This window comes from Rhinatrema bivittatum, chromosome 7 (assembly GCF_901001135.1).
Source record: "Rhinatrema bivittatum chromosome 7, aRhiBiv1.1, whole genome shotgun sequence".
Taxonomy (NCBI): domain Eukaryota; kingdom Metazoa; phylum Chordata; class Amphibia; order Gymnophiona; family Rhinatrematidae; genus Rhinatrema; species Rhinatrema bivittatum.
In genome coordinates, this window is record NC_042621.1 from 297,230,826 (window position 1) to 297,246,199 (window position 15,374).

The following is a 15,374-nucleotide window of genomic DNA, read 5'->3' on the forward strand; positions in this document are numbered from 1 at the left end:
CTGAAAGGCAGTGGGTGCAGGAAGCCAAGCGAGGCGGTGACGGTATATGCCCTCTTCCCCTGCAGCTGGAGAATCTCTGTACTCAGCTGGGAAGGGCTGAACTCAAGTAAGACTTAAAAAAAAAAAAAAAAAGACAGAGAGAGAGGGTTTTTTGTAGGGCTTCCTCTTCTGTCCGGTCTCCGTGCTCAGTGTACATAAGAACATAAGAACATGCCATACTGGGTCAGACCAAGGGTCCATCAAGCCCAGGATCCTGTTTCCAACAGTGGCCAATCCAGGCCATAAGAACCTGGCAAGTACCCAAACACTAAGTCTATTCCATGTAACCATTGCTAATGGCAGTGGCTATTCTCTAAGTGAACTTAATAGCAGGTAATGGACTTCTCCTCCAAGAACTTATCCAATCCTTTTTTAAACACAGCTATACTAACTGAACTAACCACGTCCTCTGGCAACAAATTCCAGAGTTTAATTGTGCATTGAGTGAAGAAGAACTTTCTCTGATTAGTTTTAAATGTGCCCCATGCTAACTTCATGGAGTGCCCCCTAGTCCTTCTATTATCCGAAAGAGTAAATAACCAATTCACATCTACCCGTTCTAGACCTCTCATGATTTTAAACACCTCTATCATATCCCCCCTCAGTCGTCTCTTCTCCAAGCTGAACAGCCCTAACCTCTTTAGTCTTTCCTCATACGGGAGCTGTTCCATTCCCCTTATCATTTTGGTTGCCCTTCTCTGTACCTTCTCCATCACAATTATATCTTTTTTGAGATGCGGCGACCATAATTGTACACAGTATTCAAGGTGCGGTCTCACCATGGAGCGATACAGAGACATTATGACATTTTCCGTTTTATTCGCCATTCCCTTTCTAATAATTCCCAGCATTCTGTTTGCATTTTTGACTGCCGCAGCACACTGAACCGACGATTTCAATGTGTTATCCACTATGATGCCTAGATCTCTTTCTTGGGTGGTAGCACCTAATATGGAACCTAATATTGTGTAACTATAACATGGGTTATTTTTCCCTATATGCATCAATGTTCCAATGTTCGTTCCTGCTCCCGAGGGAGGTTAAGGGATGTGGGCAGCCTGGCATGTTGAGCAGCCCTTTGTGGGCTAGGCCCCACTCTTAGGCTTTTCTCTGTACACCGCATGGTAGGTCGTGGTAGCGTTTTTGTGTGCCTTTTCTTGCGCGTTAGGCTGCCCTCTTCAGGACCGTCAGTTTGTGCAAGTGTGTCTGGTTGTGCATCCAGTGTTTGAATGCTAGGTTGGAAGTCTGCTTGGGCGTCCAGGTAATAGCGGTGTCCATGTTAGGTGCTACCACCTGTATGCACAATTTAGGTGCATTGATGGTGCACTTAAATTTGCGATACCTAGCCTTGGAACACCTAAGTTTTGGTGCCTAAATTTTGGACGCATATATTTTACAGCATGAATTCAGCTGGACATACACCTTCAGTTACCTGTTAAGCATACTGACAGTCTGATGGTGCCTATAGATAAGAAACCTAAGTTCCAGGGTACTTGCTAGGTTCTTATGGATTGGCCACTGTTGGAAACAGGATGCTGGGCTTGATGGACCCTTGGTCTGACCCAGTATGGCATGTTCTTATGCCTTTCCCTCTGTGCTGCCTGCCATATTCGGGCATCTCAGCCTAGCATGCCCTCTATCTAGTGTCAGCAATGCTTAGAAGCTCAGGGTGAATTATTTTCCTCTGATTTTTACTAAACCTGGTCCTTCCCATTCTGATGAGCCCTGGGTAAAGACATGTCAGCAGGGGTGCCTGACTTTGGAACACCCTTAACTAGTTTGTCAACAGGGGATGGTACCTTCTGGGTTTAGGTGCCTTCTGCCTTTTCTTGGGTAGAAGTTTTTAAAGGACTGCAATCCTTTCTTCAGGCGCAGTCCTCAGCCCCATCCAGTCCTGCCAGGTCAGAGTTGCAAGTCGTGACCTCTCATTCACCCAGTACTACTGTTAAGCACCGAAGTACACCTAAATCAGCAGCAGGTCTCTCCAATAAGGTTCCGGATGACACGGAAGATGAGGCCAATCCCGACTGTCTGGAGGATGGGGAAATTCCTCCGGGACTGGAACCATATAAGACTATATTGCGGTTCTTTCATAGAGATGAGCTACTGGCTCTGATTTCACAGACATTAAAGATGCTGGGGGTACCTGGGACAGAGTCCATGTCTGAGCCAAAGAAAAATCCCATTTTGGTTCCTTATTTTTCCCCTGTTATGGAGGCCATTCAAGAATTGATTGATCTTGAGTGGGGCGCTCTGGAGGCTAATTTCAAAGGAGGTCGGGTTTTGGAAGGCCTGTAGCTCCTGGATACAGTGGCAAGAGAGCGTTTTCCGAAAGTGGATGCGCTTGTCTGTGCCATAGCCAAGTGGATGACTATCCCCGAGGAGGGAGGAGCGGCCTTGAAGGATGTGCATAATAAAAGGAGTGAGGCCATCCTTAAGCAAGCATTTGAAGCAATGGCGATGTCCTTGCAGATAGCTTCTTGTTGTTCCTGGTGGCTTGCTCTTGTTTACTTTTCTCGCAGGAGATTGATGAATCTGGAATGAATTCCGGGGCAGTTATGGAGCCAGCAGCCGCCTTTTTGGCAGATGCAGGCTGCGATTTGGTCCACACCTCAGCTAGAGGGTTGGCTTTGGTAATAGCGGCCAGGCGTCAGATATGGCTGAGAAATTGGTCGGCCGATGGAACCTCCAAGGCTAACCGTAGAAATTGCCCTTTAAAGGCTTGCTCTTGTTTGGGAACGAGTTGGAGAAACTGGCCAGTGAGTGGAGCAAATCCACGGTTCCTCAGTTGCTGGAGGATAAGAAGCAGATGCTGCACTAATTTGGCATGAGAGGTCATGCTAGGGGATCCAAGGGTTTTCGACCCTACAAAGGAGCGACCTTTCAGAGGACTCGACCTTTTGGTAGGTCTCAGTCCTTTCATCCCAGATGGGCCTCCTAATGAAGGTTTGCCCCCCCCCCCCCCCCGGGAACAGGAGATAGGGGAACGCCTCTCTCTCTTTTATCAGAGGTGGGTCGAAATCACATTGGTCCTGGAGGTGATATGAGAGGGATATGCGCTGGAATTTCGCAGTGTTCATGGTGTATCCCTGCCACTCCCTGCAGAAGAAGCAGGCAGTGGAGTGTACAATGTCAAGGCTCCTTAGTCTGAGGTCTGTGGTTTCAATCCCCATGTCTTAAGAAAATACAGGTCAATATTCCAATTATTTCATTGTGCCCAAGAAGGGAGGGCTCATTTCGTCCCATCCTCAACCTCAAAGGGGTCAGTAGTCAGTTGTGTGTGACTCATTTTCACAAGGAAACATTGCGCTCAATGATAATGGCCGTGCAATCCTGGGAATTTCTGATCATCTTGCACCTGTCTGAGTCATGCCTGCATATTCCCTTCTCACTAGAACACCACCGTTTTCTGCGATTCGCAGTTTTGGGATACCATTATCAGTTTTAGGCGTTGCCTTTTCGTCTGGCCACCACTCCCAGAGCTTTTTCCGAGGTTATGGTGGTGGTGGCAGCAGAGTTGAAAGAGGATGGGATCCTGGTACACCTGTATTTGGATGACTGGTTGATTCAGGCCTTGTCTGTGGGAGAGAGCTGTCTGGTGACCCGCAGGGTGATCTCCCTGTTGCAGGAGCTTGGTTGGGTGGTGAACCTGGCCAAGAGCAGTCTTCAGCCATCTCAGTCACTAGAATATCATCGTGTTCGATTCGACATGAAGTAGGGCAGGATTTTCCTGCCAGAAGCTCATATTCAGAAGTTGATGGCGCAAGTGCATCTGTTGATGAACACTGTATGATTGACAGTGTGGTCCTATCTGTAGGTACTCTGTTTGATGATGGCAACCCTGGAAGTGGTGCCATGGGCAAGGGTGCATATGCGTCCTCTTCAGTGTTCCCTGCTGTCTCGTTGGAGCCCTCGATCTCAGGGCTATTCATTTCAGCTCCTCCTGCCAATGGAGATCTGCTCTCAACTATAGTGATGATTACAAGTGGATCATCTAAGAGAGGGAATTTCCCTAAAATCACCAGACTGATTAATACTCAAGACAGATGCGAGCCTCTAGGATTGGGGAGCTCACTGTCAGGAACTAACAGCCAAGGGCATTGGAGTGCAGAAGAGCCTCTCTGGAACATCAGCTGGAAGCCCGGGCAGTCCGGTTGGCATGCATGTAGTTCAGCAGCAGGTTGCAGGGTCAAGCGGTCTGGATAATGTCCGACAATGCAATGACAGTGGCTTACATTAATCGGCAGGGAGGAACCAAGAGCCAGCAAGTGTCGCAGGAGATAGACCAACTTATGGAATGGGCAGAAGTGCATCTTCAGGAGATCTCAGCCTCACACATTACAGGAAGAGACAATGTGAGAGCAGACTTTCTCAGCAGGGAGAGTCTGGACCCAGGAGAATGAGTATTGGCAGACGAGGTGTTTCAGCTGATAGTGGATCGCTGGGACCAGCTGTTTCTAAACCTGCTGGCAACTTCTTGCAGTGTGAAGGTTCCTTGATTCTTCATTCACAGGAAAGATCTGAAGTCCTTGGGTATCGATGATTTCGTGCAGGAATGGCCAAAGGACAAGCTGCTGTTTGCCTTTTCCCTTGGCCCATTTTGGGCAGAATGGTTTGGAGGGTTGAAGGTCACAGAGGGATGGTGCTTCTGCTGGCACCAGTATGGCCCAGGAGACCATGGTATACGGATCTGCAAAGGCTCCTGGTAGACTTCCCTCTCCGGTTTCCGGCGCACAGGAATCTGTTGCGGCAAAGACCTGCTCTTCATGAAGATCTGACTCTATTTTGTCTTACGGTATGGCCCTCGCTTGCTGAAGTGTGGATATTATACTGTGGTGTTTGCCACCTTACTATGAATGAGAAAGCTATACACTTTTTTAGCCTATGTGCAGGCTTGGTGTGAAGATCGAGATGTTCTGCATCGTTCGGTTAAGATCCTGCTCATTTTGGAATTTTTGCAGGATGGATTGAATAAAGGATTGGCCCTTAAATCCTTAAAAGTCAAAGTAGCGGCTCTTGCATGTTTCAGGGGTCAGGTGAATGGTGGTCCCTTGTCAGCTCATCCAGATGTGGCCCATTTCTTGAAAGGAGTGAAACATCTTCATCCTCCCTTACAGTTACTGGTGCCCTTGTGGAGTCTTAATCTGGTTTTGGATTTCTTAGCGGGTCTTACGTTCAGATCGATATGTAACCTTTCCTTGCGGTTACTGACCTTGAAAACTATGTTTCTTGTGGCAATTTGTTCTGTGCGTTGAATTTCCGAGCTGCAGGCCTTGTCTTGCTGGGAGCCATTCCTTCGAGTGACTCCAGGGGTGGTACAGCTGCATACTGTTCCTTCCTTTTTGCCAAAAGTAGTCTCAGATTTTCACTTGAATCAGTTCAATTCCCTGCCGTCTCTGGATAGGGAAAGAGATGCAGAGGAATATTGCCTGTTGTGACCCTTGGATGTCAAGAGACACATCGTGAGGTATCTAGAGGTTTGTAAACCTTTCTGGAAGACGGATCGCCTGTTTGTCCTCCACGGTGGTACTAGACAGGGAGAGCCCACCTCATGGGCTACAGTAGCTCATCGGATTAAGGAGGTGGTCACAGCCGCATACCTGGATGCTGAACAGCCGCTGCAAGTCAGGTTAAGGCTCATTCCACTAGGGTTCAGGCAGTGTCATGGGCAGAAGTTAGATTGTTGTCTCCAGTTGACATTTGCCGAGCTGCGATGTTGTCCTCCTTATACACCTTTTCCAGGTATTATCGTCTGGATGAGCAGGCCTGAGAGGACGCAGACCTTTGCACGTGCGGTTTTGACTGGATCATGGATAGCTTCCTGCCCTATTCAGGTGTAGCTTGGGTACATCCCATTGGTTCTGGATTCATTTGACTAGATGCTAAAAAATGAGAAATTACTACTTACCTGATAGTTTCCTTTTCTTTAGGATCGTTAGATGAATCCAGCTTCCCGCCCTTGGCTGCCGAATGATTATACTATAGTGGTCCTGCATAGCTACGTATTCCAGGGGTTACTGGTAAGTGTTAGTCCAGTCCCTAGACTAGTGTTGATGGATTCTTTGTCTGAGCTCAGCGTTTCCTGTTGACTGAGTACTGAAATGGTTGTCTGTTATTGCTCAAGTTTTTTGCTAGTCTGTCCACGGTTAGCTTTTGAAGAAAATACTGGCAGGCTGATGTCACTTCAGGGGTGTATATATATACTGTGACGTCAGCTTTACTCAGTCTCCATCTGCTGGTAGAGGTGCATAACCCACTGGTTCTGGATTCATCTCACTATCCTAAAGAAAAGGAAATTATTAGTTAAGTATTAATTTCTTATTGCGCATAGCGTGCCAGCTCTTTTGAGTATCACATCGAGCGCCAAGAGAGAGGGGATGTGTGCGCGTTAAAAAAAACTTGCGTCCAGGTTGGATGCATGTTTTTTTTGCAAGCATGGTATTGCATTGGCCCCAGTGTAAGTTTAAAAACCGGTAGCAACATTGTCAGACAGGTTGCGGTGGGGACAAATGGTTCTCAGCTGTGGCTGTCCCTCTGTTTCCCTTCCTTACTGAGAACTTATTTTCCTTCTCATTCTCTTTTTCCAGTGTCCTCCGGGGATGAAGCAGCAGGTTCTGGTTTTCTACACGAAACTCTTAGGAAGAATCCGACAGCCCCTTCTGCCTCACATCAATGTGCACAGACCGGTGCAGGTACCAGTGCCGCCTTCTGCAGTAACAAAAAAAGAAAAACGGACCGCGCCTGTTTGTCTTTCATCGGTTTTCTCCTTCTGTTCACAGAAACTAATCAGACTCTGTGGGGAAGTCCTAGCTACCCCGACAGAAAACGAAGAGATTCAGTTTCTCTGCATCGTGTGCGCAAAGCTGAAGCAGGACCCCTACCTCGTCAACTTCTTCCTGGAGGTATGCAGGCCGCTGCCAGAGCCGTGACGTCTGTTAGGCCACGGGTCTGTCTGGAAGGGTTCTGAAGTAACCCGAACAAAACTGAAACTGTTTCCAAAAAGTTTGGTTAACGAAAGCTTTAAACGCTAAGAGTTGAATTTTCAAAGGAGCCACACGCGTAAAAGCGGCATGTATCGCTGCAATTTTACGCACGTGAAACCTTTTGAAAATTCAGCCCTATGGAGTGGATTTTCGAAAGAGTTGAGAGTGTAAAAGTAGCAATTTTCAGAAGCCCATTTTGTGTGCATGAAGTCCATTTGCGTGTGCAGGTTTTGAAAATTGCCTCCTATGAGGTCGATTTTAAAAGCGGCGTTCGTGCAAAAACGCCCACACACGCAGATTTTAAAAGGCCGTGAAGTGCGTGTGTATATTACCTGTGAGCGTATCAAAAATAAGAGCGCGGGGAAGGAGTGGGGCAAGGGTGTTCCAGGGCGGAGCCAACAGTTGTGCACATCGCTCCGTAATTTAAAACCGGAGACCGCGGCGAGCTGCGGCTCGTAATCTGCTTAACTTTACTGCTGCTCCAGGTGAGGAGCGAGTCTGCAGATCTCAGGTTTTAGGGCTCACAGGGCAAGGTGAGGGGTCCGGGTCAACTGGGGGGATGCAGGATGAAGAGCCAGAGGGGTCTTGAAGATCTCGATGTTAACTGGGCAGACTGGAGGTCTCATTGGAAAAAACTGGGCTGCCCCTCGTGTGAGCATGGGTTAAAATCCGCGTGCATGTGACCGTGAAACCTGTCAAAGTCCTGCGAAAGATTATATGTAAAGTACTTTTTCTCAAGCAATTCTTAAGATTATGTGCATACGTCCGCGCTGGAGCTGCATTTCAAAACTTACGAGCACAAACGCACGCACGATTTGAAATTGCGGCTTATCCTCGCCTGCCTGCCAGTATGTAGGGGTTGCACGCGCGCTCACTTTAAAACTAGTCGGCATGCTTGTAGGTCATCATAGTCATCGACTAAGAATGGAAAAAGCAATTTTGCGAATTTGCATGAAAGTTGCAATTAAACCAAAATGATTAGCAGCAGGGCTGGAAAACCTCTGGGCCCTAGGGGCCACCAGGTCATCCCGATTCCTAAAATTGGTGCCTGGGGGTCTGTGTGGGAGTCCTGTTGATGTGCCCAGTCTGAAGCGAGCTGTCACTGCTGTGCCTAGGCCAGGCAGCCCAGACTGAGGGGAGAGAGACTGGAGGGGGGTGGGGAGAGCAGCTGGAGGGAAGGGAAGAAGCCGTGGGAGGGGGGAGCAAATGAAAGGAGGGAAGGAACTTGGGGAAAAGGGGAGAGCAGTGGTGGGGAAGAAGCTGGTGGGGGGGGGGGGGGGGGGGGAACAAGCTAGGGGAGGGGAAGTCGAGGAACAGCTGGTGGAAGAGCAGAATAAACAGCCAAAAGGTAAGAACAGAATCATCAAAGTAAACACAAAACATAGACCAAGAAAATAAAAACAAAATTAAGGAAAAAAAGGTCCCTGGTTCTTAAAAATTCCTGGCTAAATTTTCTAAATACTTTTCACCCTAACTATTATCGTAACTGATGGCAGATAAAGACCGGAATGGCCCGTCCAGTCTGCCCAGTTGAGATTCACCCACGTTTGGTAGATGTGATTCCCAATTGCAACCCGACAGTAACTTCCCCCACCTTGGGTTTTGCAGCCAATCACGCAGCCCTCCTCTCTCCTCGTGTCTGTCCCAAGCCCGGTCGAGGTCATCGTTCACGCTGTTGGCCTCCCCGATGCTTTGCGAGAGCCCTGATGAAGACACGGCGCTGCTGTTTTTGGGTGGCGACCGATGCCCCTGGAAGGTGGACCACTGCCGGCTTTGTGCTATAAACTCTCACTCCCAGCAGGTTACCCCCATGTAAATTTAGCACAGGGCCCTGGGGTAAAAGCAATATCCTCAGGCTTTGCAGCTTTGCGGGCAGTCTGAAATGTACCCCCAAAATGTCCCCTTCTTTAGAAGACGCCTGCCTCGCCCTCGTCCCTAGAGGGTAGACATCGTGTCACCGGGGAGGGAGGTGAGCATCCCGGCTAAAAGGAAATAGGAATTCTTCTGCTGTGACTGCACTTTGCCTGCTGATGGTATCCTTGGTTTAGAGACGGAGGTTCAGATGCCAGGGCCCCCGTTGTGGAAAATTACTCTGGGTGCTGTGGGGCACGGAGAATTTTTGCAGCTGGATTCGGACCTGGAATGTCCTGAATCTCTTCAAGGGTTTTGTGTCTTTGTGATGTGTAACTACATGTGAAATAGGAGAGGATTGTGTTGGAGAGCCTCGCGGAAAGTGGGCGTGGACGAGAAAGGGCCTCGCCAGGAGACCCCCCTCCGGTCAGTGGGAAGACTTAAAACGCTGTACAGTCTTGTCTCACAGCACAGTGTCGTCATTTCTAGAGCAAGCTAAAGGTCCCGGCCCTCAGAGACACCGCGGGCCTGCCCGGGGACGATCCCCCAAGGAGCGAGGCCTTCTCGACGGCAGATTCCGAGCAGCCCGAGGGAGCCTGCGGCGCCGGTGGCACAGAGCAAACCCAGAGGGAAGGTCGCCCCCCTCCGCCGACGGACGATAGGCTGCTGCGTGGCTATCCTGCCGGGGCTTCGGGCAAGCAGGCGAACCAAGACTACAACCTGGTGAACTCCTTGCTGAATCTCACCAAAAGCCCGGTCAGTCCCTCGCCCGTGTCTTTTGAGCTTAACTGTTTTTACTGAGTTGGCAATAAGTGGAAATATTGGTTGAGAACGTTCAGTTCTGCAGTGCAGTTCAGCCAACCTGAAGTGGTGATGTCACAGTGCATGCCTCCTTCCTCCGCCGTTCAAATCTCCAGAATTTCTCAGTGGGTCGTGTTCTGTACTGAGCGGACGAGGAACATGTGTGCGCTCTCTAGCTCTCATTTTTTGCACATGCAGAACCAGGCATGGTCACTTGCTTTTGTTACATGCAGTGTGGGTGATGTAATCTGAATTTACTGGCAGGCTTTCTTGGCGGGAGGGATTATTTGGGCCGGCCTTGGGAGCCTTCCAATAGTGATGTGCAATGGCAATGTTATTGTGCAGAAAGCTGCTATTTATCCCAGTGAAAAATGATTGTCCCTCATGAGGACAATAACTTCTTGTACTTTCGAAGAGTGGTAATAGGAGACAAAAGGTTTTAACTTTTTTTTTTTATTTCTGAAGAGGACCATATTCAGGCACAGTCTGGATAGCAGAGCTAGCCGGATAAACCTATTCAGCTAAATTTAGAGGTTTAATTCCGATATTCAGAGAGAGAAGAATATCGGAGTTAGCCGGACAACTTATCTGGCTACCTCTGCTCCTTCCAGTTACACCCCAGAATGCGGCTGACTTATCCGGCTAAGTTCTAGCTGGTTATCTTATTAGCTGGCTAGAATTTAGCCAGATAGGTGCCCAAATATTCATTTAGTGGGCTAACCTCTAAGGTAGCCGGCTAAATACTTGTGAACATGGACCTCTGTAAATGTGCTCGTTCCAGATCAGTCCAGACAAATGGGTTTTGCCTCCCTACCAGCAGATGGAGGCAGAGAACAAAACCTTGAGGCACTGCTACGTATCCGAGAGTGCCACCTGCAGTCCCCCGGTATTTCTCTGACTCCAGCAGATGGCAGAGGTGCAAACCTGCAGTCTGGAGATTAAAAAAAAAAAAAAATACTAATGAACGGAGAAGGAAGATAAAAGATTCCTGGGAGGCTCCTCAAGATGTTAGGTTCCTTCATGGGCCATCCCTTGGGTGGAGCAGGGTGAGCGGGGGGTTGGAAATCTCTGAGCTAGCTTTGAATTGTTGGATTCATCTGATTTGGCTTGGGACTTTTTGGGTGATTTGTGTAGCAAATCACCTGGACCAGATGATTATACATCACAGAATACTGAAAAAACTGAAAAGTTAAATCGAGGGTCTACTGTTTAGTAGTAATAGATAAACTATCATTAAAATCATTTACAGTGCATGAATTTTGGAGGGTGCCAGTTTCTAAAAAGGGTTCCAGGGGTGATCCAGAAAACTACAGATCAGTGAATCTGATAGTGCCAGGAAAAATGGTTGAAACTATTCTAAGAACAAACAGGCCAATACAATGAACGCCGCCACCGGTTCCAAGGCTGACCCGTTCTGTCATACTATGGGTCTGATGGGAGGACAATTAAGATCTTTATGAATCTTAGGAACTGAATATATCACCTTGTTTCCTCGGATGAGACACCATCAAATACGTTCTTTCTTTTTGTGTTCACATTTAGCCAGAGAGATCCCAAGCTTTCAATTTCCCACCCCTCTCAGTGGATAAGTTATTTTTGGTGGGTTTTTTTTTAAGATGGATAAGTCATTACCCGGATTAAAAAAAAAAAAAAAGAGGCAGTGATGGGACAATTCTGGGGAAAGGTTTAACAGTGGCTTGGCCACTGTTGGAAACAGGATGCTGGGCTTGGTATGACCCAGTGTGGCATATCTTATGTTCTCATTAGGCAGATAACGCTGATACTCAGCGTTATCTGGGTAAGTCTGGTTGTGCCAGAGGGCTGTCCAACGATTATCTGGGTAACTTCGCTTGAAGCTGGGTATGTTCTGCTGAATATCAAATAAAGTGATAACCAAATAACTTTCCTGCTCTCCTGCTTACTCAGTATGGGCCTCATAAATTCCATATACTACCCACGCCAAGCGTAGCTTAAACCCGCAGTCACTCAAACTTGAGCTCCCAAAGAGGGAAACCTCCTTCAGTTTGTTACTTCGGGAGTAACCCGCCGCTGTGGCGGGGGCCTCCATTTCTGGACATCCTACAACGATATCAGCGGGGAGGGCTGGGGCCAGGGCTTGGTCGATAATCAGCACGGAGAAGGCTAGGCAGCTCCGCCACCTGGAGGGCCCTGAAAAGAAGGCTGTGGTTTGGTAATGCCTTGGTGATATCCATGCCCCCTGGTGTTCCGGTCCATTCCACGCCACGTCAGAAATACAGTAAGAGGTCAAGATCAACCGGGTCGAGTTCCAGGCAACTTTGGAGGCTCAGACCAGGGAAAAGTATCCAGGGTCCAGAATGCGATTGAACCAGCAGTTCTGTTTGCTCTTCTTTCCTTCCCTCAGGCAGGCAGGTGGGGCAGGTCTTTAACTTGGTTGGAGCTTTGTTGTACAGGTGAGACCTAAATTTACCACATGAAATGAAATTTACCAGTGTTTGGGGGGAGATGTCACGGTGTACTTTACAATTTATGGCGTTAAAATTCCCAGATATTATGTATTCAAGTTTATGTATTTGTTTTTTTAATCCAACTCTTTTACCCTGAATGGTCTTCCTTCAGATGGCAGGCCGAGTCGGCCCTGCTGACAGCTCTCTGTGTGCTTTGCAGGACGGCCGGATAGCCGTGAAGGCATGTGAGGGGCTGATGCTGTTGGCCAGTCTGCCAGAGCCAGCAGCAGCCAAGTGCCTAACCCAGCACACTTGCCTGTGTGAAGTGCTGACGGACAGACTCACCTCGCTCTATAACGCCCTGGCTCAATCCGCGGATCCTTTGGATATCGAAACAGTGGAAGCAATTAACTGGGGGTATGGAAACGGACCTTTTATTTTATTTTATTTATTTCTATGTATGAGGAGATTGCATACAGACGCTAAGCACACTTAGGGTCGTTTGGAAAGGGGGGACGGCAGCCTCAGAGCGGGCCATTATTTGATTAGGTTATTTGGCCTCCCGTTTAGCCTATGGCTGCTTTCCCAGGACGATGAGGAAAGAGGCATAGATTGCATTTTCAGATTACACGAGTGTTGTTTTCCATGGAGAAGGCGCCCACAGAAAATGGAGGTGCAAATGTCCATGGGCACTTTTTTCCCCCCGAGATTTGAAACTTGGGGAAATCTGCAGATCCGGAATACCTCCAGACTTTATCCCAGACTGTCTACTTTAATAATTGTCCCTGTAAAGAGTGTTGACTTTGTGCACAGTTGCAGTAGCTCTGTGACAGTGCGCGACGGATCTGCAGTATAAAGCACGGCTAGGCTATATATATTGTATGCAGAGTCCGCAAAGCAGGACCCATGCTGCTTATTGAAATGGTCTCTATGGATGTCTAATTTTGTTCATAGGGAATAATTGACTGAAAGTTTACTGTGTGTTTTATTTTAAAAAAAAAGTTAAAAATTAAAAGCTGGACTTAAGAAATGGCAAACAGTGCCCAGGAAGTGCAGTTCCCTTGAGATGTCTTCCCTCGAATTTAATAGCCAGTACTTAATTCTTTTTGAATATCGTTTATGCATTCTTTATCATAAATTAAAATGGATCCCCTTCCCTCTTTGCAATTTAAGTGCTTATTGAAATTGTGCCATTACACGTTTATTGCTTTATTTTAAGCTGTGGTGAATTCTCCTTGAAAAGGCGAATAATGAATCCTGGTAAATGAAATGACCGAATGAAGGATCCGGATGAAGTGGGCCCAGTGCCTTCGTTCATAGGTGGCGCCACTTAACAGACCTGCATAAACCAAAATCTGAACAGAGCTGGTTCATTCTGCAGCCGCTTTTATCTGACGAGCAGCTTTAAGCACAGGTTTCCTCGCTCCCGACAGTGACCCTTTTTTTTCCCCCCTTCCCTTAGTCTGGATTCATACAGTCACAAGGAAGACGCTTCTGCTTTTCCTGGCAAGCGGGCCCTGATCTCGTTCCTTTCCTGGTTTGATTATTGCGATCAGCTCATCAAGGAAGCACACAAGGTCGGAAGCTATTTACTGCCACTAACATTGATTGCTTTCAGTATTCTAAATGTATGGTTTTAGCTTTCAAAATTACAGCAACTAATAAACTGACTGGTGATTAATCTGCAATGACCCCAGAATAACCTGAGAAAGATGGATCTTGTATCCTTTCTGTTGACCATCAGTGTTCAGTTTCTTTTAGAAATGTGTTTCGATTTCGGCCCGCTGCAAGAAATTTCGTATTTCTCACGATTCGGGGATTTGTAATTCGGGGGTCCCAAATTTCAGGTTAGTGCGCACTAACTCCCATTAGTGCGCACTAACATTTTAACATTTAACTCCCATTAGTGCGCACTAACCCGAAAACCGAATTTTCCTGAAATTTCGGGAAAATTTGGTTCGGTTTTCAGGTTCCCCGAACCAGGACGAATTAGGAAATTTCATTGAAGTTGCCTAATTTGCCCTAAACGATTGTACATCCTTAGTTTCTTTTCCTAATCCACTTCTGAGCATGGAGAAGATTCTGAGCTTTGCTTTGAGTTCCACACTTCTGTTCTGGCAAGAAATAGTTTTTCCTGTTCATACCCAGATCAGTCCAGACTCCTGGGACTCTGCCTCCCTTCCAGCAGATGGAGACAGAGAAAGTTGCACTGGCATATAACCCGGAGAGCCACCTCCAGTCCCTCAGTATTTCTCTGTCTCCAGCAGATGGTAGAGGTGAAATCCCTGCAGTCGAGGAATAAAAAGGGAGAGAAAGAACAAAGATTATTTTTATTCTCCCTCTCGGGAGGTTGCTAGGCCCTGGTTGGGGTATCGTGGACCCTAGTCTGTCTCAGCTTTTCGCTGCCGGGAGGGTGAATAGCTGGTGGGGCCAGTTCTCTCCCCTCAGGAGAACAGTTGGAATCTGGCAGCTCTTCGGCACAGGGAAGTACCCTTAGTGGTTTTTCTTCTTCTGTCTGAGTAAAGTTTAAAAAAAAAAAACCAGAAGAAGTGAAGGAGAGCAGCAAAGTTTTTAACAGCAGGGAAGGTTGCGTTGGGACCTCGCAGGGCTGCTGGGAGGTGAGTTCCCGGGCGGCAGTCTGTTTGACAGCGCGGTGGGGCTGGTTTTGTCATGTGGTTGGGTCTTTTTTGCAGGCGATGCAGCATTACGTGTTCTGATGGCACACGGTAGTGCATGCCGCTCGTGTGGCAATGCTTGCGCACAGTTGTCCCATGCCGGGCTGTGTTCCCATTGCCACTCTGGTGGAGAGGGTGGGTCGGGGCGGCAGAAGTCAGGCGCGGAAGCGCCTTTGAAGTCTGCCACCTCTCCCCCGCCGGGTGCAGGAAAGGCAGCCATGTTGCCTGGAGCTGAAGGCTTTCCAGGGCTGTTTCGGGGGGAGGAGGATTCCCCCCCCCCCCCCATTGTCTTCGATGGAGCAGGATTTTGTTAACCAGAGGGATCCCGATTCTGACGGTGAGGGATCTCCTCCCGGAGATGGATTGGAGGTTCCCGCTCCATTTTTGTCAGAGTTCATCCTTCTTTTGCACGAGGCATATTTAGCATGGAAGGCAGCTGGGGGGGCACTTGGACCGGGCTTAGAAGCCCGGTGGTCCACGACCTGACAAAAGACCTGGAGGTTCCATGGGTCCGGTTCCGTGGAAGGCACCCAGGATCCTCGGGATGAGGACAGTTGTAGGCAGTCTGGATGTCGACTCCGATTCAGGGGACAGAGCTC

At 48.1% G+C, this 15,374-nt stretch overlaps 1 protein-coding gene across 2 annotated transcripts in view; it reads left to right on the forward strand.

The window, feature by feature from the left end:
* Nucleotides 1-15,374, forward strand: part of FAM160B1 (family with sequence similarity 160 member B1) — a 108,598-nt gene that overhangs the window by 22,240 nt on the left and 70,984 nt on the right. For both annotated transcript variants that reach the window (XM_029610469.1, XM_029610467.1), the window contains exons 4-8: nt 6,627-6,731; nt 6,819-6,941; nt 9,363-9,629; nt 12,321-12,517; nt 13,563-13,677. In XM_029610469.1, the coding sequence (XP_029466329.1) occupies nt 6,627-6,731; nt 6,819-6,941; nt 9,363-9,629; nt 12,321-12,517; nt 13,563-13,677 (807 nt within the window). The remainder of the gene's footprint in view (nt 1-6,626; nt 6,732-6,818; nt 6,942-9,362; nt 9,630-12,320; nt 12,518-13,562; nt 13,678-15,374) is intronic.